Source organism: Seriola dumerili, unplaced genomic scaffold (assembly GCF_002260705.1).
Source record: "Seriola dumerili isolate Sdu_G_001 unplaced genomic scaffold, Sdu_1.0 BDQW01000102.1, whole genome shotgun sequence".
NCBI lineage: Eukaryota > Metazoa > Chordata > Actinopteri > Carangiformes > Carangidae > Seriola > Seriola dumerili.
In genome coordinates this window covers 394718-421493 of record NW_019174357.1, presented here as the reverse complement: position 1 = coordinate 421493, position 26776 = coordinate 394718, and the positions used below count along the sequence as shown (strand labels likewise).

The window sequence follows — 26776 nt, the reverse complement described above, 5'->3', positions numbered from 1 at the left end:
AGACCCATGCTCCACTCAGTACATTTTTTTTCTTGGGGATAATAAGGTAATCCCTTTCAATACTTTCACAAATTTGCATTCTCCTGTGCGTGCACAGACATAGACACTGTTGGCATGTGTACGCACAGACGCCGACATTCACACGTATTTCAGGTTTTTTACAGATCAAAGATAACTGATACCAGATCAGTCAGGGGTATGTGCTGTCTTTTCACGTCTGTATTAATCAAAGATGTAAAGCATGTGGTCTCAACTTAAGACTTTAAAATAGCTGTAAGATACGGCCAGTTCATTACTTTCATCATTTGAAAGAGTTTCTTGGTGTTAGTTTGACCCATGGCTTCATTACATCCTAGTTCGTTACATGGGTTATAAGCTCACAGCAGTCTTTTTTTAAATTTTTATTTCATGTAGAAATCCAATTGGTCTGTTACAACTTAACCTTAATCATTAACCCATCCTGGTCCCTTCGATAGGCAATTCCACTATTTTGTTTTAAGGCTGCTAAAATTTTTATGGAGGTCCATCACCTCAGCCAGTCCGAGATAAGTTCATACTTCTATATGAACAATTCGTTATGTATTTTCTCCAATTCTACCAATGCTAGCCATATCTGACTATAAACCCCGTCTTGGACACATCAAAAAGAAAAAAGACACAGTGATGTCAGAAAGCCTGGACTTCAGTGAGGTCATTTACTTTTACTGTATAATCAAAGATATCCATAAATGAGACCAAGGCATATTGATGTGTAATTAACTCAACAGTACAGGGCAGTTAGTCCGTCACCTCCAAGAGGGGCCTGAATAAACCCTTGAGGTCATAAAGCTGCCTTTTGTCCCATGATACATATGAATTCTCCAAACACAGAACATAAAATTCCCCAAACACCGAACATAAAACTTGAATTTATGTGAGAGGCAGCTGATAGCATGTGCTGGAATTGGAAGAGAAGTCCTCTTCAGTCTGGTAACAACTGGTGTGGCTGCTGGTGAACCTGCAGGCCAAACCAATATTTAGAGGGAACTTCTCCAAAGCAGCCAATGAAATCCTGCGAGTACCCCCAGCTTTCCAGGAGCATGAGCAAGGGAGAAAAAGCAATTTGGAGGCGAATGAATGAGAGAGGGCTCCTCACAAGGAGGCTGGATGGTATAGGGGAGGGGAAGGCTGGCAATGTGTGGCCGCTGTAACGCTGTGCTTCAGCAGACGTGTCCTGAACAACAATGAGCTTCCTGACTTGCCTGTCTATTTCAGAAGAATGCGTGCACGGGCCGCCTGTCACCCCGCTGCGACAGCTTGCAGAGTTTGTGATAGATAGATCAGGAAAAAAAGAAGACAAAAGGGAGAGGAGAGGAATACCCAACGCAGGTGGATACACGACATGCGTGGCTCACTGGCCCAAATCACTGGCCCTCTTCAAGTGCTGTCATTGTACATCTGTTTGAAAGCCAGAAGATCCTCAGCCACGTGCACACACACACACACACACACAACCCACAACACACACCACAACACAACAACACACACACCACACACACATCACTACACACACACAGGACGAGAGAAAGTGGAGGAGTGAGATGATTGAATGAAAATGAAAGTGAGAGATATACACAAAATCATTTAACTCTCACAAACAGAATAGCAGATGGGAATCACAAACAGTATGGCAGACTGTACAAAATGTATACACGAAATAAAAAAATAAAAAAAGAAGAAGCAGAGGATTAATTTGCAGGGAAGTGTGTGCTGCCACATGGTAAGGAATAATAAAGTGGGAGGGTAAATATGGGATAGAAGAAGAAGGGAGAGAGAGGAAATGAATGGAACAGAGGACAAACAAGCAAAGACTCAAAGGCTGGCATATACACAAGACAAATCTTTGGTAACATTTTAATAAGTGCAGCATGGAAAGGCTTAGTGATCTTTTGGTAGTCTTGGTGTTATGATCTACCAAATGAATGGTGCCAAATAAAACTGAGGGAAGCGAGGATGAAGATGAGATGAGGAGTAGGGAGATGCCAGAGCTGTCAGAGACGTGCAGCGCCTGCTCCGTCACAGCGCAGCCATGTGCAGCCCCAGAAGCTGCTCTCCACAGATTGGGAGGGTGCTGACATCGCTGCTCACCACCCGGCTGAGTTGTGCTATGTAGCTATGTGTGTATGTGTGTGTGGTGGTGGTGGTGGTGGTGGTGGGGGGGCTGGAAATTTGAAATGCGGGCTCCTAAAGCACAGTTAAAAAAATCAAAAAAAAAAACAACTGTTATTTCAAGATTCTGCCGATTATTAGACCATATGGTTTTAGCTTTTTCTAAATGCCAATCATTAGTTTCCAGCAATAATTACAGTTAGCAGAAGCAAACCTATTTACTATGTAGTGTGAATTCAAATCAGCCCAGCACCTGTACACAGTCAGTTGTGTTGTTTTGCACAGCACAGATGTATTCACGTCATTTCTGCTGAAATGCTGAGAAAAAAAAAAAAAAAAAAAAAAAAAAAAAGCATCCTACATACAGTCTGTCTTCCATAATCACACACCTGTTCACCGTCTCTCTGATATCATTGATGTAGTTATCATTCCATCTCCTGTTTCAGACAAAATAGCAGAAAAGGCAGTATAATATAAACATTAGTCATATTTTCTCCCAGAACGACTGCCGTTTTCGGACACCTTATCCCTCCTTATGCTTCGACTAAGATGCTTGGCTAGACTGAAATTAACTTTTGTAAGGGACAAATTGGTTACTTATACTGAAGGCCTTTTTTTCCCTTATTTACCTTCTCTCTGAACACGTACTTGGACTGCTGCAAAATTTTTATTTAAGTGGCTCAGAATTTGAATGACACATTTATACACACCATTTCAACAGCAGCACTCAGAGGGATATGGATATGGCTGATTTCTGTTACCTTAAAATGATGAAATAAAGAGAACAAAAACATGTGGATCTACACATGCAAAATGCTCATGCATAAAAATCTTAATCCTACTTACTGTGATTAATAGTAAGTTAATATAACAACAAACATCACTCCATAAAGAGGCTAATTGTACGTTTTCTTTACTGCCGAATATGTTTTCTTGCAGGGAGCAGGTGGTGGTGATTGTCGCCTGCCAAGAGCTTCACCCATCATAGTGTTTACAAGACAAGAGGTCATAATACACCTGCTGAGCAACACTACTTTTTCAGGTCAGACTGGATGCTACAGTGACTCGCTATTGGAAAGTGATGAGACGATCCAGCCAGACCGGGGCCAGCTGATTAGCGTGCTAACTTCAGTAGAAGAAAAGCAGTGACAGAAATAGAAGCAAAACAAGAGTTGACAGTATTGTTGCTTTCTACCGCTGGAAGCAGCTCTTGGCAAGAATGAAGTTTGGTACTGAACTCAAAGTGCTTCTTCTAGACCGTTAAGTATACAGTTGCTAATTCTAATATTGGCTGTGTAGCAATAGCAAAACTTACAAACAGCTCCTTTTCAACAGCAGACTGACTAAACTGTAACACAACTCTACAGAAGCTATTCTGACTCAACGTATAAGCAATTTATTTCAAGTTAGTTCTTTTAATAAACTTTTTTTTCCAAGAAACAACTACCAAACATCTCTTATTACAGACCTGCCATTGGAAAGCAGCCTCACTCCCTGTGAACAGTATTACTGACTGAAGTAGCAGTGAACAGCCTGGTATCACCAAGTGGCGTATGAATTCACACTGTGTAATTTCCTCACTAACTAACCCCTAACCCGGACACACGAGACTAATCAACATCTAATGACGTGAAAATCTCAAAATGCGAAATGTCCTTAAAAGTGGAATTCTATTTATACGCCTTTCCATGATATCACATAGACAGTAAATCAAGCAGAGCCAGCACCACAGACAAACTACACATTCATGGACTACGTGGAACATTTTCTATGTCTTGTTTTTGGCATGAAAACTTCTAATTCCTCAGTAGCTTTTTCTCACCCTGCCCTCAGAGTTCACCTTCATTACTAAAAGGATGGCAGCATGATCCTTGAGAAATAATGAATTCCGACTTATCCACAGAAATGGCTGATTCAGCTTTGGCAATTGGAAACAACAATAACAAAAGATACCCTTGAGCTTTTGTGAACATGAATACTGTTGCTGAAGCGCGGGTCCAAAACATTAACAAAGCAGGAAAGGAAAACAAATATCTTGCACACAATGGTTCATTCAAATGGCGTGCCATCAAAAATGTTTGTCAGACGACTAGCATCACGTGCAGTCATTTTAAAAGAACTTGTGGAGGGTCTGGTGAAGTTTCACCCCCTTCAACAGCTGTATGTACATTTTAATCATGTAAGAAATAAGATATTAGTTCAAATGTAAAGCTAACAAATTACTGAGACTATCATCTCACACCAGCAGTAACTATATGAAGGGAAAAAAGAGAGGAGCTATTATTTCACATTCACGCAACACCACACACATCTAACTGCAAACTGTTCTCAGTCTTTCCAACACTTTCTGTGGGTGTGCCTTTTTCATTTTAACAGTATAACTATTGTAATAATTAACAGTGATAGTTCATGAGTACTTTTGGTTTGGTCATAACATTTTGATAATGACTTGGTATGTAATGTGTTTTGCGACTGCACCTGTGACCTTAGGTTCAAAACTTTTTTTAAAAATATTTTGAGTGTACCCAAAAGGTTTACAGAACCTGACAGAAATGTGTTTTCAGTAAAGGGAAATATTTTCTCCTAATGAATTGTCAGGCTTTGTTACACTTCTTTATTTACTTCAAGTAAGGACAATCTCTAAAGCATTCTTGATCTCAACAGCATGGATTGCAGCATTAACCTTATGACACTGCACTGGGCAGCGCTGGAACAGAGAAGTAAATAATTATGAAAACGTGTGCCAAAAAACATATTTAAAACCAAACCAAACTGAAGCCCTTACTACAATTTGAAAGGTAACATTTTTGCCACGTCCTTTGCAGTCTTGAATTTAGGAAAAACAAATCATTTCTATGCTTTGAGTCTCAAAAGAAACTGACAAAGGTTAAAAGGTCAAATCAGTCAGTTTATGTGAAAAAAAACAAATTTTTTTTTTACTGAAAGAAAAGCAGCAGTTCAACTGTAATTAATGAAATGAGAATGAACACAATAGAGAGAGGCCATATTGGCCACTTTGTTATCTTTGGAGTTTATCTTTGGTGCATACCTTCAATTAACAGAGATTACATAGATGTACAAACCCACTCTGTATTACTTTAAACATGAATTGTATATCTTTTTAGCACAGTACTTCAATTTTGAAAATGTAGTTCTCAACTACAGTCAGTTCTCTGACTAGGAATGATTCAGTGAGGTGTAGAGAAAGAGGAGAAAGAGTAAGAGAGTGCAACCAAAAATACCCAAGACACAGACTGATCTATTAAAGTTACAGCAAGGAGTCAATAGGTAGCACCACATTTCATCATACTATGACACATTTTCCTTTGTAGAAAAGATTAACACGTTCCAGATTAACAAAAGAAAAAAAAAACAACAAAAAGAAAAAAACATAACACCTTACACAAGTTTTCCAGCTAAAGACCTTAATCAAACAACGGTGATCTCCCCTCCCTTTGTTCTAGTGGTCCCCAACCTAAGGTAGAAAGATTAGAGCAAAGGTCTGGAGCAGTGCCAACTTGCTGCAAGGGATATAATTAGCCTCAGGGGTCTTTTTTGGACCTGAAACCCTCTATTCTCTTCCTTCATGACTAATTCACAAGACCTTGATTCTCCTTTGGCATCTGAGGGTACGCCTGCAAGCCATGCAAACGCTCGAATGGGTTAAGTTCACTGTCAGTTTTCTTTGCAGAGGTTTTTGATGAGGGAACTTCATTACTGCTGATAAATGTTGATGTGATCATTGTTTTTCTCTTTTAATTGTATCGCTCTTGAACTTGGAATGTTGGCTGAAAAGTAAATGATGGGTTTGCGACTTATTAAATATTTTCTAGTAAATTGGCTGTTTAGTTAAATACACTGCTGCCACATTTTTTGAATCACGTGAACTGTTTGTCTTTCAAGGACAAACTGCATTTGGAAGAAAAGCAGAAAACAAACACGCAATTTTTATTCTTTGGCAGTGATAAAGGTTTTTCTCTATGTGTTAGGAAATATTTGTGTTATGTTATTTCTGAGCCTATCAAAGTCAAGAGAAGTTCCTCTGATATGGCACATGGAGGAGTTTGGGCTGATATTGAGTTATGAAAGATGGAGGGGAGAGTTTTAGATTTATTCTGCTGTCAGCTCAGGGAAGGGAGGCTACGTGTGTGTGCACTGGTGGGTGCGGGTGTGTGTGTAAGCATATTGTGTTTATGCCTATGCATTTTTGTGTGTGTGCGCATAGGTGTGTGGGGCCGTAGCTGTCTTCCAAGTCGATAGACACACTCTGTCACCACTGGCAAGTAATTGACAGCTTGGAGTTTGCAGTGACACAGGCCTTGCATATATTTCCTCCATTACCTTGTGCGTATGTCAGCCTGGAGTTCTCCCTGGCAGCGCGTTCAGGAGTCAGCGACGTAGCTCGGCAGGGGATTAAACAAACACCTTCCATTCAGGCTTATTGGGAGGAATGATAAACTCTCTCACACTCACTCAGCCAAATAGGTAATAAAGGTTTCCCCCTCCTCATCACTGATTACTTATTAAAGCCAGTAGGGCCAACTACTGCACTTCCTGTTGTACGTTGCTTGCTGTCCAAAGTCAAGCATTTCCAAATAGTTTGTTTCTTTGTTTTTAATTACTTGGAGTTCTCAGTGGAGGGTTTGCCAAATCAGGAAAGCAGAGTGTCATGGGGATTAAAAGAAAAAATTAGAATTATTTGTATCCACTGTGTATGGTAGCTACATGGAAATGTTTTCAAATGAAATGGCAGTTTCAGACCTCCCACGGATACTAAGGAGGCAAAAGAAACTGGCATTAAATATGATATTTTAGTGATAATCAGTAGGCAATTTAAGGAAGAATGAGCGAATATGACATCCGCTTTATTAGCAGGATGACCAAAATGCATCTCCATTGTTAACCCGCCCCCCACATCTTTGTCACCTCGTAGCAAAGAGGATACAGGGGCAGAGGTGTTGTTTAGTTGAATATGAAAGTCTAGTCTGTCTGACTCATTGATTGTTTATCTGACTGAGGTTTGTGCAAGTTAGAATCCATGGCCCCCGACCACGGCTCTGAAACATCAGTAGCCTAACTGTGCTGTGTAATGATAAATCCATGGCGCTGTCCGTGGTGCTGAAGCAGAAGACGTATTTGCAATTATGCCTTTTTCTCTCAGTCTCCCCCCTTTAGTCAATTTCGTCTTGGATCTATAATATTCTTTAAACTATATACTTTTAATATCCAGTTCTATACCACATTGTAGACTGTAGAGTCAGTTGTAGTGTCACCTTCTTGATCAAAGTGACAAGTAGCAACGTGTAGACCAAGGCTAGAGCTAGACCTATATAATAATCCTGCAGTCCTAATATAAAGCAAACTTAAAGAAGTGTGAGGTTGCAGGTCTCTTTTACTCTCTCTTGTGCAGAGGAGCACAACAACAGACGTGGGGAAGAGAAAGCATGGCAGCACTCGTTCAAATAAAACAAATCTTTTTTCAACAGACTGTGATTACTGGACAAAATAACGTAACAATCATTACACAGTTTAGTAAATGCCCCTAATGATTAGTTCAAAACATCTGAAAAAGCCTCTGAAAAAAGGCATAGGGAGGCCCTCCTCCCCCTCCCCTCTCTCCTATGGTTTGGTGATGGGGAAGCAAGGGGGTCCTCCCATCAGGCCACCCCCTCTCCCCATTAAAAAATAACCAATCATCTCCTGGTGATGATTATATTGAAATCTAAAACAAACTTGATTGGATACAGCTGAATTGATCAAATCCATTGACAAAGACCTTGCTGAAGTGTTTGCCAGTTGTCAATGAGTCTTTTTTCCCCCCTGTTCTTGACACTGTGATTCAACTCAAAGGTTCTTGGTAAAGCTTGATGTCAGAGCAGCTAAACACTCAAAGATCTGATCAAGTATTGACAGGAGGACAGTAGCAGAAGGTGGGAAAGTGCAGTTGCAACAGACATTTTTAGCTCTCTGTAGAAGTATCCATAATTATTCACTCATATCCATTTGCAGGGGAGCTTGGCAGCCAGAGAAATGTTATGCCGCAATTTGTCTTCCCCTCTCTCTTTTTCTCCTGCTGCCTTCTCCCCAACAAATCGTTAGTTTCACTTTTCATTAGGCTGGATCAATAAGGCAGATCAGTCGCTCGTGGCAAGGATACTGCGTGGCAGACACCCCTCTCTCTCCCTCGCAACTCTTTTTTCTCCTCATTCCTTCTCCCTTGTTCTCTTTCGCTTTGTCATTGACTCCAGCTATCTTTTCCAGCAATCCTCCAGTGGGGGAGGTTGTGAGAGGCAGCGGGAGACAGGAGGCAGCAGGAAACTTGAAGGGCCCAAGAAAGAGATGTGATTGCACTCGTGTTAGCCAATAAAGCAAGATTGGCAATGCTGAATGATAACCCAATAAAGTTTAATTAAGACCCTGTAACCTCTCAAGCTTACAGTAATAATGAAAATGGAGGCCGCACACAGAGGAAGGAAATTAAAATGGAAATGTAAGGGTCTGTAAAAGTTTTGTCATATTGACACTGGATGCCAAATGGGAAACGTTAGCATTGATTTAATTCATTTCTGATGGTTTTAATATAAAATACATCTAAGGGGCTCAAGATTTGCTCTGGATCATTGTCCTGTTCTCCTATAGAACACCTGGACGTCGATCTCAGTATGGTAGTTAACACTGCTTATGCTGCAATTGTTCAAATGAAAGATCAGATATCACAAACATATCTAAGAGAGTAATAACAACACATTCTTTGATGGTGAGCTGACTTTGCTATTGTGCCCCTTAAATCCTCAGAAGCACCTGCAATGTAACATGAAATACTGAAGAACTAAAGAGAGAATGAGAAGCCTTTTTTCATGAGTTGCTTTGAACCTCGATATTTAGAGGCGGTTGGCGCCAGTACAGTGGTGTTCTTTGGAGTCCGTGTGTGTTTAATTTGGACTCACCCAGCACAGTGAGACGGGCAGGACGGGACCTCATGGCAGCCTGGACAGCCTGGCACTCAAACACGGCGTCATCCATCAGCTCGACACGCTGGATTCGCAAATGATGCTCTCCTGAACCGTGGTCGCCAATCACTGTGTAACGAGGATAGCCTGCGGCGCAAACACATTTGTTCTTTTTAGTCACCTCCAAAATGAAAATGCTGCACATTTAGCCAATAGCCAGAAGGTAAAATTGTCATTTTAAAGCTTTGTAAACTTATAGCAACAACAAAGGCTTACAAAAAGACACAAGTGTGTTATCATATAGCCTCCTGTACACTGCATAGAGGAGGCTCCATGATAACATGTTTACTACCATGTAGTCAACTGTAATTGGCAAACTTGTTTAAGCTGGTAAATAGCAAATGTGTCCATGTTTCAGTCCACAGTATTGCCATGAGCATGTTAATTTTAATTGAGCTGCAAAACAAGATAAATCAAATAGCAGGTTGGTGAATGATTTTATAGGTGAATGCATTTTTTGATTCATTTGTTAATTTACTAACAATGCATTTTCATGCATGTTTTTATAGCACTCCTGGCAACATTAATGAGCTGCGGCAGAGGTTGCTGCATTCTGGAGAATGATGTTTTACTGCAACCGTAAACAGGAACAGCTCGAGTTTGAGTTGTTTCAGCATTGCTCAGTGAAATGATTTATAGTTTAATAATGCAAGAAAGCAGAGCGATATCCAAGGGACCTGGGCATTTTACACAAGTCAAGTGAGATGGTTTTAAAGATATCCCCTTAACTATTATCGAGATATGCATTGCGAGTGTGCTATGGAGTGCATTCCTCCACCGGGGCAAATAAGCAGGAAGAAGAATGTGTTTGACTGGGAAGCTTTATGGGGTATTTCTCATGCTTTTGGAATTGCTCGTCTCTGATGATCCTTTTTCTCTCACTCCATCTTTCTAATTATTGTGGATACAGCATGTGGAATGAAATGAGAATATCTGCTCATAAAAAGTGCACTCCAAAAAATGGAAAGAATTTCCTGAGAAGAATAGCTTTTTCCTTCAGTGGTCCTTAAGTAACTGATCAATGATGAAACTGGTGGATGGGCTTGGTGAGTTTTACAGCAGATCAAGGCCAGACTTTTAAGAAAGCTTCACTCCAACTTTGTGCTTTGTGAAATAAAACTTCATACATTAGATTCACACACTTGTCATTTCCTATCCAAAAAAAGTCTATCAGTTACCATCCAACTGTTGGATCAATGCCAACAAATGTTGGAGTGTAAAATATTGATTTCTCAGTAACAGCTAGCCAATGACTCATGTTCACTTCAGAGATCCCCAAACACTTCAGTCTTTCACTGTAAAGGTTTTACTGGCTGGTTATACGTTTTAGCACCCAAAAAAGGAACATAACAGACTGGGCAGCCGTATAACAGCTTTCAAGTCCTTGAATTTGTCTACTGCAAAAACCCATCGTATCCTCAAAGTCCAATTACAGACTGTTGCTTCATTGAATCCAGTTGCCTTTAATAGAGCATGAAGTGGGCTCATTTTATGCTGGTGGGGTGAGTTACAGCCGATTAAGCCACTCTCTGCATTTCATCCTCCTACGTGTAGCCTTTAATCTTAAGGGTCTAAACAGTGGGAGGGTGAAGGACAAAAGAAGGCCTAAACGTAAATAGAAGAAAAAATGAGGCTGGCTAAATAACTGGCGAGCTAACTAAAAATTAAGCAAAGATGGAGGCTGTGCTGGTGGATGTTTTGTGGGGAAACTAATTACACAGGTGATAAAATGAATATAAAAAAACTTTGAATTTGCTTGCTATAATGTGTCTTACACTGAGCTACAGCCAGTCTTCCATAACAGCTTGTAAATGTAACAGGCTTAATAGAAACCTGATCAAAACTAAACGCTTCAAATAGTAATACTAATAACGGCTGACTGGAGAGGAGATTTCTGTGTTTTCATGCTCAGAATAGAGCCTAAAATAGAAGACGCACCATTATGCGCACAAGGTCAACCAGAGAACCATTTTGCTTCAATTTTATGTTCATTGATGAGATTCAAAGCAATAATGCCATCGTGGATCACAAGGGTAATGATCATTGCACATTCTGAGTGATGTGACCTTGATTTGACTCCAGCCCACCTACCAATGCCGTCAAACACCCATCCCAGAAGCAGAATTTACTTCATATGCACTTGTTGTTTTGCTCTCTTAATTGTCGCGAGGTATAAACCATGTAAATTTCTGTCATACAAACAGTTGATCTGGCCAATTAGCTCATCTGTGCCTCTGGCAACCTAAGAATAATTTTGTCGTGTGGGGATAAGGCTCTGTTCCAGTTTCATATCTGTGCGTTTGCTGGATCCACAAGGATCAAAGTCATTTGTGGTGAATAGTAAATGATAAGAATGTTATCATCTCATTTTTAAAGAACACAAACATACTGTAATATGTTTTTGCCACCTTATTAGCACCTTGATTATGCGTTTTGTCAATATGACGGAAATTACACTGGCACACACGAAGACTGATCACCTCTGCACATGTGATGTGTACCTATAAAGAGCCATTGATCTTAGATCTCAGCAAATTTCAAAGACACAATGTGTTACCCAAAGCAAACAATGTAAAATAGGCCCATTAAGGAGTAATGAATCCATCAGGGGAGAATGGATTTGTCTTGAGGCTGGATCAATGGTGTACGCATATGTTTGTGTGTGTGTGTGTGTGTGTGTGTGTGCAAGTAAGTATACACACACTTGAGGCGTGGGCTAGTGATTTATAGCATTCACCTAGGGCCTGTTTCACGGAGTGTAACCACCAGGGGATAGAAACAGGTTAGCTTCGGCTGTGAACAGGTGACGAGTTTGCTCTCACGAGAAGATTGTCACATGCTGCCTGCTGAGGATCTACTAATTGCTTCTCTTTTCAAGAGCTCATTCTAAGTGCATGGCATAATGTATACACGCACTTCCTTCTCTGCGTCAACCAAGAGAATTCACTTATAGATGTTTTTTTTTCCTGTTGTCAGCATCATCATGCGTAGCAGATACATTCTCTGTCATGCATATTCATGACATTGATTGGTATGTTCTGAGCTGCTGTGGGGCTACTTTACTTTTCTTTAATTAGAGTGGAAAAGCATGACACAAAGGGGAATGAATAGGAAATTCAGGGACAGATAGGAATCATTGGCTTTTGTGCTGTGATTTCTAGCACTGAATGGTGAAAGAGTTCTCTCAGTTTAATCACTGCTCCTGTGAATGGAGACAAGTCCCAAGCGGAGCATGCCGTTGCTGACGCAGCTTCTTTCTATGAATAGGCGAGCAGACCTATATTATTGAAATGCTCCATGCAACATTTGATTCGTTGCACTTTTTATGTATACAGCTGCCACTTTCCTTTCATTGTGTACATCTTGCAGTGGATGTACCATCACTCTTTTACTGCCGCATGCATTGCTTGTTTATGTCGGCAGGAGTGATAAAAGGGACAGCTGTGGAGCGCTTTATTTTGAAAAAGTGTCATCCGTCTCAATAGAAGGCACTCAGCCCCTGTCCCTATCTTACTGTTGATTTTAGCGACCTATCTTCTCCAGGCAGGATGCTATTCCTCCTCATTCAAAACCCGGTGGATTTTTTAAACAGCTTAAGACAATAAGATCACTTCTACTCTACATCTTGGGCCTGATTATTCTGCCTGATAAGAAGAAGAGAATTTCTGTGGAGAAGAGCAAGGTCAGGACTATGCATTCTGTTTGCCTGTTAAACTATTCACAGACGTGTTATTAAAGGTTGATCTACTCTAGCTCCCTTAAGTGTTGTGATCCAACCTTCTCTCCTTTCTCTGTTTTCTTTCATGTGATTTTGCCCGTTTTTGGAAAATGACATTCCATCTTCATTGTCTTATCTTGCTAAATTAATAAAATACAAGAGGATAAAATAAACAGCTCAGCCTCACTCTTACCCTAAAAAAGAATTGTACTCTCTGTTCCATTATGTCTCCCTCTCACATTCTGTCTCTCACAATCATAAGCACTCTCCCTGTCTGCCTCCTCTTCCTCCAAAGGAGACTCAAAGACTGCAGGACCATTGTTTACTGCAACCTCTCAGCATCCCCTGGGCCTGATAAGGACTTGAAGAGGGAATAGGATGGCTTTACTGGGGCTCTGTCAGCCACTGAGGTTTAATTACAGACCACATCGGTGACAGGGAAGGCCTCTAAGAGTGTTTGGTAAAGGTCAGATAGTAGAAGACCCTCAATCACTAGTGGAATACATATTTAATCATTCCTGATCATAAGAGACTACTGTGTTTTAAAAATTGCCACAGTTGGATATTGTCTCATTGTGCCTTGAATTGCAATTACTCAATTCTCTCGATGGTCACAGACTAAAGGAGTGTGAGGCAAATTAGAAAGCTTTAAAATAAAGACTGTGCCCTCGTAGAGTAACGCATCCTGTTGTGTATGGAGCACTGTGCACTGATTCAAATGGATCTCTGTTTTGGAAGAATTTAATGATCATTTCAATAAATGATGTGGGTGTACAGCGCTTTGATGGATTTTCTCGTTCAATAGCTCAGTGCTTCAAAAGGTTGTAAATGTTTATGTAGGGGAGTGATGTGTTTCCTTGAATTCATCAAGGTCATGAATATACATAACGCTTCGATTGGTGGAACAACAGGCTACTAAATGACAGTGCAGTAGTCACTTTTACTCCAAATTAAACAATTAAGGCAATTACACACGAGGTGCGGTGTAATTAGAGGATGCCAGCCACTCTTCAAAAAGCCATTTAGCAGCCTGAAGCACCAGAAAAAGACCAGTGCCACTATTGATTTCACATTTCATTCAGATTTTTGTGCTTCTCTGCCAAACACAAAGTGTAAGGGATTTAGGTCTGCATCTAACACAGCGACATAAATGAATTTTTGATTCTGTTTGGTCATGTTGTGTGATATCATTATTGATGTTTCACGCAACACTTGTAATGTAATACTTCTTTTGTAACACACTATAATGGGGCCTCTTTTATCTGTCTGTGGAGTGATATATTTGGCAGAGGGTAGGATGTTGACATGAGGGGGCTTTAGATGACAAACAGCAACCATTTGAATATGACAGTTATATTAGAGAGTATAATTAATAGAGGAAACTGAGGGGGATGGAGAAATGTAGGGTGACAAGGGGATAAATGTTGCTCCTTACCAGAGAGGTCTCTGCCAACTCCCAGTGCCAGACCATCTTTGATCCACAGGACAACGCCATGGTAACCGGGGATGGTGCATGGTAATGTCACGGGCTGTCCTGCCACCACCACCAAGTCCTGTGGCTGCTGGGAAAACATGGCCTCCACCCCTGAAGAACAAATCATGAAGAAGAAAAGGGAAAGAATAAGGGAAAGGTTAGGTCCAGCCCATTTAAATCATTACATTATTTTAATTTAATCGAGACAGGAGGGGATCGAAAATTCAAGATCAAAGAGGGGAATAAGTGGAGTTCTTACAAACACCTGCTTTTAACGTTTCAAGTGCTGAATGAGCTGAGAATGAAGGGAAGTGCACCATATGCCCATTCCCACCAATTTCACTCAAACCTCTTGTCAAACTCAAGTTGTAAGAACCCTAAAGGGTGATTTACAAATGTGACATATTCTTTGACTATTCATGATTTGGAGACAAGATACTGTACATGCATCAGAGGTGTCAGCGCGGCACCAGGACTGAAGCGCAGGCTTAGAGACAGCCGTCACAGCTCAGCATGGTTCATTTATGAAGGATGTCACCGTACAGATGGGCTGGGCCCGTACACACCACAGCAGATAACACGATCTTGTCTGCCAACACTGCTCTAGTGGCATACATTAACTCCAGCTCACACCCATGTATTCCAACTGTGCAACTGCTATTAGCTGCACTCCTCTACTGCGTGTTCAGGCGGAAAGTGGTGTGCAGTGAACTCCATTAGAGACAGAGGGTGTGTTAATGGGGAGGGGTACGGTGTAGGGAGGTGGGGGGTGGTTTTATGGATCAGAGTGGAGGGTACAGAGTGGTACTGATGTGTAGTTAGAAACACTGGCAGGCTGCCTATCAGCTAAATCCTACACACACACACGCACACACACACACACACTGACATGCAGTCATACAGACACTCTCAGTCTGATTTGAGAGCACAAATTGCAGCAAAGGTTTAAAAGTGTCTCTTCCTCTCTCACATTTTACCGAGACAGTTTAGTTCACAGCTATTTCTTTGTTCCAAACTTCTGAGCTCATTCTACCCTTTTCTCCAACAACGTAATCTTCCTCGTTCCTACTTGAAACGTGAAAAACACAGGCACAAGAATTGGCCTCACGCACACATTTTCTAACATAATCATATAAAAGCTGATGGAATAATAACATGTTGTGAATTACAATAACAAGCAGAGCAAAGACAACGCAGCACATTTTCATCTTACAACATCTTTGTGTCACATGGCAGCCATCTACTGCAGTTCTCTGTATGCTCAGTTTTATATTCAAAGGGAAATTACTTATCCTATTGCAGACAAGGAAATTGATGAGCTTTGTTGTATGATATCAAACCACATCATAGCAAAGGCTGTTGTCACACAGGAAACTGATTTTAATTTAGTTGGAAAATGCCATTAGAGTCCCCACGAGTCATTTTTCAGCCTTGAACTGAATTCCAGGTGATGGATAGTTTGTTAACGATAAGCAGAAGTTTCCACATTGATTCGTGCTCTGCATACACTCTCCCCTGTGTCACACATGCCTACGCACCCCACACAGACACACACACACACACACACACACACAGAAATATACAAACCTGTACACTGCCTGATTTTAATATACATCCATTACTAAACCAATATCAGGAAAAAACATAATGTGCTGTACCTCAAAGCATATTGTATACTGTAATGAGCTTTTCTTCATCTTGAGACTCCGCAGCTTCTCCCCATCTGACCAGACCCATTGTAAATGTGCATGCATATATCGTGGCTGATGCTGGTGAGGTGAGACTTTATCTCACCATATGTATTGCCCTTCAAGCCTAGACAGCTTTGTTCAGCCCTGACTGTGCTCCCATGTGAGGAGCTTATCATGCCTGTACTCTGCTACCCAGCCAGCACGCAGATGAAGCACGCTAACATATAGACAGCCACTCAACAGATCTCCTGGCATGTTCTGGAAAAACACTGCACACGCCAGGGAATCTTGTATCTGCTCAGTCATGACTGATATTATCAAACAGTTCAACCTGTGCTGTAATTGATTTAACGTTGGAGGGATCTCTCTGTTGGCAGCGCACATGCCTGCATACTTCCTATACCTCACCTATATCCTCAATCCTGTCTTCCTTCTCTAGTCTCATGTGTAGTAAAGAAAAAAAAACAAGATTGGAGATTATTTTTCAGAGACAGGCTACCTGTCATGCTGCTACGCATTTTCACCATGAAGACCACCAGTATCGGCCTGATTACAGCTTTCACTTAAGTGAGAAACATTCAAAGCTGTTTTATACGTTTGATGTTGTGTCTGCATGGAGACAGATTTTGGCACACAATTTGCAGTAGGAGTTCATGCTAATTCTGTGTCACGCTTTGGCCTGGAACTGTTGTAAACAAATACTTGACTTCTCAAACAGCATCTTCAAAAATATTAATTAACTGTACTCAACTGAATCACACATCTCTCTCAAAAAAATACACACACGTGGGCCATTACTTGTACTGTAGTTTCTGCATAACTTAAAGGGGCTATTTGTAAGTGTTCTCTGCCCACGTGGTTTTCTTCCCGGGAGCGGGTGGTGGTGATTGCCACTTCACAAGAGCTTTAGCCATCGTTGCGTTTACAAGACAACAGATTATAATACGCCCTCTGAGCCGCACTACATCTTCAGGGCAGATTGGAGACTACAGTGAGTCGCTATCGGAAAGTGACAAGACAGGCCGGGGCTAGCTGGTTAGCGTGCTAACTTCAGTAGAAGAAAAGATGTGATGAAGACAAGACATTGGCATTGGTTTCCACCGCTGGAGACAGCTCTTGGTGAGGAAAGGATTGAAGTTTGATGCTAAATTCGTTTAATGTTTCATCTTGATTGGTAAGTAAAGAGCTGTTGTTAGTGCTGTCTATGTAGCAATAGCAAAACTTACAAATAGATCCTTTAAAGGGGCACGCCACTCATTCTGCAGATCAAGATCAGTTTAGTTGTCACAAGAAGTACTACTCAGCCTTTGCAGACAGTATTATAATGTCTTCTCTGGCTCTGGAGGAAGCTTTCCAGTGACTGGAAAACAACCCAGATGATGTCACCAGGATTTGGCTTGGAGACTTAACAAAAATCATGTATTTCAAACTGGGGGCAGGAGTTTGAAAGACATAAGCATTTCCCAGACAGGTAAGATTTACCAAATGCCACTGCTGAGTTGCATCCAGCTTTTTGGATCTTAAGCCATACTGAAGAGTGAAAGTTAGTCCTGACTTTATGGAACCAATAGTGAATTGCTCACCCTTTAAAAAGAACCTTATCCTAAAGCTGAATCATCATAGCTGCTAAAAGTAACATGGCTGCTACCTATGAGCATAGAGAATAACTACCAACTATCAATCAGAATTCAGACTGAGCACCCCAACAAGGCGGCTTCTGCTTGTCTTGAACTGTAACGAAATCTTACCTCTGTATTATATTGAACATGTATTCTTTAAGCACATTTTCTTTCTTCACTGCTCTATTGATTGATGCCCTCGAAGAGCTATTAAAATACACCTGTGAAAGAGAGAATCAAAGACTTAACTGACACCAGCTTGTACTTGTCACTTGAGCAGTTAAAACGTGACCCCCTTCATTAAATTTAAAGCCTGGCTGAGTCTTGCAACAAACGTGTCTTCATAGTGACATAGCGGTACAGAAATGGAGGTGATGTGTTTGAGAGGGCTGGGGCTTACATCAAGGTGGATCTACACGGAATAAATCTCTGTCACATCTGCCAGATTTATCCTTCACTGGGCATCACAGAGCTTGCAAAAAAAAAAAAAAATAAGAAAAAAAAAAATGTGCTCCCCTCCCTAGTCTACCTCTTTTTTATTCTCTACCAGGCATGCACTTATTCATGGAAAATATTTTCACAACTAATATGCCCAATTAAGAATTAAGCACCTCATTTTGCAGACTTTATCAGGAGGGGAGGAGGGTGATTGTGCTCAGGTGCCCGCCGAGCTGGAGATCCGTGTTAATAACGCTTTATTAAGCTTCCTAATGGGGTTTACTAGAGAGCTTGGTTGGAAAAAATAATAAATAATAAATTGAAAAAATAGTCTAGACATGACAATTTGCTGTGAGATAAATGGGCTTTGACTTCAGGGGTTAGGTTCTGTAAATGTGTGGGCACACAGCGCAGAAACAGACACCTTTTGTCTGTCGCTAGAGACAACAGACAGCCCCCTGGGTTTTCTCACTCAGCAACAGCCAAACCTGTACTATGAATAGAACTTAAAAAAAAAAAAAAAAAGTTATCTACTTAGTTTGTTTTCACATACTGTCGGGGAAGATTAGTAACAATGATAGAGAAATGTTTTACTTCCGTTCTTTGGATTTGCTAAATCAAGCATTATGCTTTTCCTCAAATCGTTCATAAGAGCTTATCCAACTATTATCTAACAGCCACCTTTTCTTAAAGGCACACTGCAGGTTCTGCAGGGTTGGAGTGTTAGATGGAAGAAAAAAAAGTGTACCTTCTTTTTCTATCTTTATCTATCTATCTATCTCCACCTCAGTTTGAATATGATATTCAAAGAAACAGCATTTCAACAATGGTCCTCATGGAGTACATCTTCAAGGATTAGAAGGAATTCATCAAACATATTACAATGACTGCATTAATCAGCACAAGGTTATACTGTATATATTCTTAATGGGTATACCTGGTGTTGCCGACTTTACATGACAATCAACCTCATTAAATCTGTCAACAACGCTCAGGTTATTATAGAGAAAAGAAACAGGAAATAGAAAAAAACCATATCTGTATTTATCTTTTATATATTCAGGTATATGAAGGTAAATCACAGGGGTGAATCCCCTTGCAGAACTCTATGTCTTATCCATTACTGGATAATTTTGATTGTGGTTTAAGCACAACATTTTTTTCTTTTGTTTTCTTTTTTTTTTTCTTAACTCAAGTCATTCTGACAGAAATTGCCTTCAATACGAGAAAAAGGCCACGAACAAAGGTATACTTACTGAGAGGGAAGGAACAGCAATGAATGACAAGGCCTCAAATACTTTCCATAGCTTTCATTGTAGGTCTGCTCTGGGTGGTAACTGGTATTCACTGCAATAATGGGAATTCAGATGCTGGAATTCAATCTTTTCTAACCTGCTGTCACAAAGGTGTTAACATGCATTGTGACAATGGAATGATGCGCTATTTCTCAGGGCAGCTAGGGCTTTTGTTACATGGCCTTCTTCATTAATATAAAAATGTAATCCCTCAGATGCAGCTGGCAATGTTACAACAATAGTTACCATTAATGAATATTTCATAAAGCTCGATCAACCCCATTAGAGGATGCATGTATCACCATCAATCTGTCTTCCTCATCAGAACGTTCAAGCCCTTTATTCCTGCCTGTCCACTTGTGAAACAAACACTGTATGCAGACTGATGATACGCCTTAGCCCTTACTGGAGATGTTTGACTATGACTATGATTCATGCGAGATTTGATTGAATGCCCTGCATTTAGGAAGGTGGGGCCAGAGATCTTTGATAAGGACTGCCCAGTTGTTTGAAATGGTGGAAAAATGCAGGTAGTTAAAGGCTTTGCACAGAGCCATATTCATAATGTGGACCGGCGCGTTGCACTGCCTAATGTTGTCATTTCACTTCAGATAATTTGTTTACCATTGGACGGATGCTGCATTTCCACACACTCCAGCACTATTTTCCCCCTCAGTGCTAACTGCCCCCAATTTCATCGCTCTTTGCCAATCAGGCCTGGAAATTACCGTTACTGACACACATCCAGCCCACTTCACAGAAATAATCAGCATGCTGTCTGTGCAGCATGTGGCCACACAGCACCAAAGCTTAGCCCAGGATCATTATCAAAAACTATTACCCCTCTGTCCTGCCCATTTCATACCAGCAATTTAGAAGCACAGGGGGGCTTCAGAATATGGTGAAGTTGGTGAGTTAGTCGTATCTGTTGTGGCTTGGTAGTCAATGACCATGCTTTGAGCTTTTTAGGACACTGCTGGTGGTAGTTTTCAGTGGCATGGAAGTGGAAGTACTGGAGAGAGAAACAGGTGGAGGGCGATGAGGGGTAGAGGTTTATTTTTATCTGCTTCTAATCCACTGGTAGTGCTGCCATAGGGGACAGGTGTTAGATGCTTTTGGTAAAAGAGTGAATTTAGAAACTAAATCAAGTTATTCTTATATATCCTATTGCAATGACCACAAGGACCTAAGTCAAATGAAAAAATATCATCCACTCTCCCTGCAGGGGCCCCTATTGGTCCATTTGTTTGAACCACAAAGAGGTGATGCACACTACAGGAAACAAAGAGGTACATTTTCTAAGCATATGATTAGACTTTTTTTCTGTCCTTTGCAAGGCTCTGTAAATTGTTACTCAACATTTCTAGAGGGACTCCAGTGGTGTCTTTATTTCCAGCCTATAGTTCAAAATAAACACACATCTCCCGTAATATGGATTGCTCTCTCTACAGCTTTATCTCTCCCATACTGAAACTTGCCTAATGTAATCCACACCCTCCCCCTTCTCTTCACCAGATCTCCCACTCCTTTGACATGTTATTCTTGTCCTTCATCAACAGCCACTGATTAGTCATAAGCCCACAACTCCAGCATGCATTCTCTCATTCTCACCGTAGGTCTAATGTCCATGATTTGTGCACTTTAATTATCTGCAGCATAATCATTAATTTGACACTTGCCAGTGAAGCATGCTGCTGCGAGATTCATCAATCCATTTAGAGGATGGAAACTACAAAAGAGGGACTTCCATCTTGCCTGTGGTTACAATGACTCTCATCCATGTTTGTGAAAGCTAGTTTCAGATTGGTGATAAATGATTGAAAGGACAGATTTGAAAAAGGAAACGTGCCCAATTTCAGAGGTGTTAAACAGCCTTACTATGTGACAGAAACTTGGCAAGAAAACAGCAAACTAATTACCAGTCATAACCACTGAAAGTCATGTTTCAAACAGCTATGTTTTATAATCTAATTTATTCATAATGTAAATTCAGAAGTAAAGGGTCACCACATAAGTCACCCAATAATTCTGACTGGCTGGGATTGATTTACTACTTGTAAGGGTTTAATAGGGAAGTTAGAGTGTCATTTTGTTTTTTAGATATGGCACTCTGACCTAAACCCATAACCTGGCATATTTCTAATATCACATGTTTATGTACATAATAAATGGAAATGAATGGCAAAGCCAGTGCACAACACATAAACACAGCACTAGACAGACTATGTCACAGCACACTAATCTCAGTGTTTAAGTCTGAGGGCATGCAGGCACTAACTCTGCAGATGAAAGTCACTGGAAATCAGGGTTTTTCCTGCATAGAGAATTACCAGGCGGCCGCCTCCGTCAACTTTCGTGCAACCTCCAGCTCTCGACAAAACTCTGACGGCTGTCTTCACGGAAAACACTATTTTCTGAGAAGCATTGCGCTCTGTGGATTTCTGTCATTTGTAACTGCAGTTGCGGCATTACGCTGATGTGGTGGCGCTGTTATCATAATCAGCACAGTGCACTGAGAACTCCGCTGCCAATACTGCAGAAGAAGAAGAAAAGAGCTGCAATTGTCTTCAAGCAATTTCCTCCAAAAGAGTGTCTATTTTTTTCCCCCTACATCAGGAATGTGTCAGGCAGCAGTGCCCTGATATTTCATGGCTGTTCATACAGGTGAATATGGTTTCCTTTGCATGCAAACGTGCAATTTCTTATAGAGGTTTCTTAAATTAATGTCACATCCCTTCAGTGTAATGCGATTACTTCACAGGGCAAGTTCGCAAAGAGAAGAGAAGAGAATCATAAGGCAGGTGAACCAGTGGAGACATTATCTGGTTATTACAGGCAGCTCAAAAGTAATAAAGTATGTTACTGATGAGATGCAGTAAATTTGTCAGGTGTGAAAGTTGTGCACATCCACGGGAAGTGGAGGGGACCGGTGATGGAGAGGATCAGAGTCAAACAAGCAGTCAAAGTGACGGTATTCCGTTGTAACTCAGTACAAGTGTATTAACGCAAAGCCGACGTTTCCCTGATTTTAATGTCACTTTTTATTCATCCTTCCAGATTTTCTCAAAAACACAGTGTTGACCCACAATGGCTGAACAGATGCACCTGGCTCAGATGTAATGAGCCAGACATTGGCATGCTGCCGATGCCAAAAGCATTGTGCCCCCACGCTACAGTTCCACAAACTAAAGACTGGGTAGCTTAAAATGTCATAACATGACAACACTGTCCATTAAGTGGCAGATGAAAAGGAGAAACACTTCAAAGATGGTAGAACCTTTGCAGAAGCTTTACTCTACAAGTTACATAAAAACTAATAGCAAATACTTATTTGTCTGTGTCATTAGGGAGAAATTTTGATCATCCTGGTCATGTGCACATGATTCCTGAGCCTTAAAATGAATAGGTAAGTGCACCTTTTGCACCATGAATGTAAAACTCCATGAGCAGTAAAGCATGTAGTAACAGAAAACAGGGTCTACATCTATATTCAATGGACAAGAGATGGTTAAACTGCAATATTTTCTTAAAAACTGTCATTGTCATTGTCATTCTGACATAAATTGCCTTCAGTGTGCTCTGAAAAGTGAAAATTATATGAGGCCACAAACAAACGTATATTTTCTGAGAGGGAAGAAACAGCATGAATGACAAGGACTCAAATATTCGCCTTAGCATTTATTGTAGGTTTGCTCTGGGTGGTACCAGGTATTCACCACTATAATGGTAATTCAGATGCTGGAATTCAAACGTTTTTTAACCTGCTTCCACCAAGGTTTTAACACAAATTGCAATATGGACCGATGCAGTATTTCTCAGAGCATCTAGGGCTTTTGTTAGATGGCCTTCTTCGTTAATATAAAGGCAAGCCAAGGCAACCTTACTTATGGAGCACCATTCAGACACAAGGCAATTTAAAGTGCTTTACAGAGGGATAGAAATACATTAAAATCAGACATTAAGAAGACATTAAAATTGCATCTAAAAGACAAAAAAAAATAGGAAAAGAAAAACTCATCCCCGAGATGCAGCTGGCGATGTTACTATGATAGTTACCATTGGTAACGATAGTTACCAATAATGAATATTTCATAAAGCTCTATCAAGGCCATTAGAGGAGGCATGTATTACTATCAATCTGTCTTCCTCATCAGAATGTTCAAATCCTTTATTCCTGCCTGTCCACTTGTAAAACAAACACTGTATCCAGACTAATAATACACCGAGCCTATCTGTGTTGTGATGCCTGCCATTATGAGTAAAATTTGTCTGTGGGAATGCAAATTCATGAAGCAGGGAAGATAAACATCAGTGCTGCCGGAAGACGTTGTATTTATGCCCTCTCTCACACTGTGCATTAGTGGAGCATGACAGTTGCCAAGGCACAATCAAGACGGATCACCTCCGATGATGACTTCTAAAAATTACAAATGGCAACAGCGGGAAGGCCTTGCAGGCACTCGCTTTATCATCAGCTACACGGCCAGAAGAAGTGAGATTTCACGGACATCAGAAACCGGAGTATCAAGGGCCACAAACGGTTTATTACATCTCTCTAGGCTGCATCTTTTCTGGCAGTGTGCATACAGTTGGATCCACAGGTCATCAAGGCATCATGAGCCATGGAATGGATTTTTACCGTCTTCCAAAATCCAGCACAGAAAACAAACAAATCTGTTTGAACATCTCCCATAATGGATAAAGGGAGAGAGTGCTTTAATGAAGTGTAAAGGTCTTCAAGGTTGTCAGCCTCTAAGCAGCCCAAGGGGTGTGAAATAGAACGATACAAACAAAGTAGTCTACTTACTGGACGCATGTGTGCTTTGTTCTCTAAACACAAGACCTAGTCTGACCACTGATTGTAATTACTGTTATAAAGCAGCAACTCCTGTGGGCTGGTTTCCAAGGTAACTACAGTTCAAAGAGAGCGGTTCAAATATTCTAGTTAGCATAAATGCGACCGAACAGCACATAACCCTCCTCCCCTGGCTTGTATTGATTAAAAAAGTGCAGGGAAATGGAGCGACTCACTTTGCAAACCGGACTACTTTTTTAGCGTACACTTTTGCATAATGGGAAGCAGGGACATAAAAGAGATGCAAATGAGTGAGGGAGATGGAGGAGAGAAGGAGTCTGGGGGTTCAGATGGGGCCTGATTGAATAGGAAGGGGCCCTTCTGTTTCTCCACTCCATCATTACACCCTTTCTTTGTCACCTTTCACCACTTCACCGCCTCCTGCCTCCTCAGTGCTCTCTGTCACAGGTGTATTTGTATGAATGTTTGTTTTCAGAGCCCAAAGCCAGCCTTGCTGTTGTCTCTTTGCTGACACGTGAGCACTCCAGTGTTTGCTAAGTGTACGGATGTTAAGACATCAAGACGAGATGACAGGATGATTTGCAAAGGGAAGATGTTTGTGCGAGGGAGGGACCTTGAAGGGTGTTCAAAGTGAGGCTACATTGGGATTGATCATGTTCATTAAGGAATGATGAGCATTTGAAACAGACTCAGGTGGCTGATTTGATGGATGCGGTGTAGAGAGGGCCTTAGTCCAATAGGGCATATCATATATTTTGAGGGAGAGTCCCATTTTTCTATTACATGACATGTCACAGGCACAGAAAGCCACATTAAGCTGCCTTTTGTCCAGCCATAACTCATATTTTGTAGGGCTGACAAGATAAAAGTGTACCTTGACTTTCAAGACTTGGAGCATTTTTTTTCTCTTTAAGTGAGATTAAATCAAAAGATATATCAAAGCCCTTGGACAATAAGGCTAAAAGGGATGTATCTGAGTGTCGAGGCGGTTTAGGAAAGGTGTCCACTTCATATAAAGGTTTTAATAAAAGGAAAAGAGTTGCTTACAAGTTGTCATGCTTTAAAAAAAAAAAAAATACGTAGAGGTGTTTATTAAATTCAGATTTGTTGCCATTTGGGATAAAAAGCCAACTCTAGGATAATATGTTTCGCATGTTCATTGTTAATGAAGACATTCCCCTTCCGTGTGACCTTATTTCACCACCTTATTGTTAATAAACAAACTGCAATTTTTCATGACCATATCTAGCCTACATTAGAACATTTTTTACAGAAATCATTACAGTAGAGAACCCACAAAAAGGCGAACAAATGTCTGACAGGTGTGGAGGGCGGGTGGATGCTCCATAAATAAGCCACTCTCTCAAAACTATTTTGTCCGAGATGAGGTTCTCACAGTGCAACAGTGACGGCGCTTTGAGCTGTTTACTGTTTTCGGGATCCCACTGAAATGCACATCATGTCTGTCAAGGTACCTCTTTCAAAGCCATGGTGTATATTTTTCCACTGACTCTATTCACTGTAAGCTGCAGAGCACAGGCATCACCATTCTGTTTTTTTATGAGGAAATGTTCGGCTACATGAGACAGCGTGTTAAGTCTGTGTCATCGCTGGCAGGGTGAGCAAGGAGACGGTGTGGAGTGTGAGATTTGGGGAAAAACTGTAGGCTCAGCAGGCTTCCTTTAACTTATTTATGTTTTTTTCTATAGCCATTGCCAGATTGATAGATATTTATACTTCCACTGATTAATGGCCTTATACTTATCTGCAATGAGAAATGTCAATAGACAATGTGTTAGTGACAGAAAGTCACACGCTGCTTAATGGTAACTGAACAGGAAATTTTCACAAACGTTGTTTTAACAATCACCAAGCAGAAATTGAAATGGTCTTCTGGAAAAAGGAATGCGGCCTCATTAAAAGAGATGCCCTCACTGAGCTTCCTCTGACTCATAAAATCCCCATTCGACACCCTCAAGACAGCGGAGACATCCATTTTCCTCTCATCGTCGTCAACTATTTGCTTCCCTTGGAGACAGCCTCATCTCATTCTTCTTCGCTGGCTGCTGTGACATTGAAAGAGACCCCTAATCAAAACATTTGTCTTTCTTTCAGCCGGCGCTCAGACCGGTGAATGAGAGCTGACACCAGAGGGAGACGTATTTGTCCCAATCAGGGCCTCATCTCTGTGTCACCGCTGGGCGAGTGTTTCATCTCGACAGGGCACTGATGAATCCGCCACTTAGCCTTGATTTGGAGGAGCGGCTTGCCACAGCCAAAATGCCAGGTTAAATCACCACGTCAGTGGCTCAGCCATGGCCATTACAGCCAACGCAGGCATTCTGCCTTTACCATAAATGCTCATAAATGTTGCAATAATGATCCCTGCATCGTCGATTGTCAAGTCAGCTGTAATTACAATTTTGTGTTGCTCTAGGATTGGAAATTATACCGCTTTTTTGACTTAACTTCTTTTACCTTGTAGATGTAGTATTAAAACAGGGTCAATGTGGAGCCCCAGAATGTCTCCCTCTGTGCACAGAGAGTGAGAGGGAATGGCTTAGCAG

General features: G+C 41.0%; 1 protein-coding gene across 1 annotated transcript in view; it reads right to left on the bottom strand.

Moving 5' to 3' along the window:
• kirrel3 (kirre like nephrin family adhesion molecule 3) overlaps positions 1–26776 on the bottom strand; it is a 156509-nt gene that overhangs the window by 45230 nt on the left and 84503 nt on the right. The window contains exons 3-4 of the mRNA XM_022746322.1: positions 14312–14461; positions 9096–9245 (exon numbers count right to left, since the gene is read on the bottom strand). Of these exons, the coding sequence (XP_022602043.1) occupies positions 9096–9245; positions 14312–14461 (300 nt within the window). The remainder of the gene's footprint in view (positions 1–9095; positions 9246–14311; positions 14462–26776) is intronic.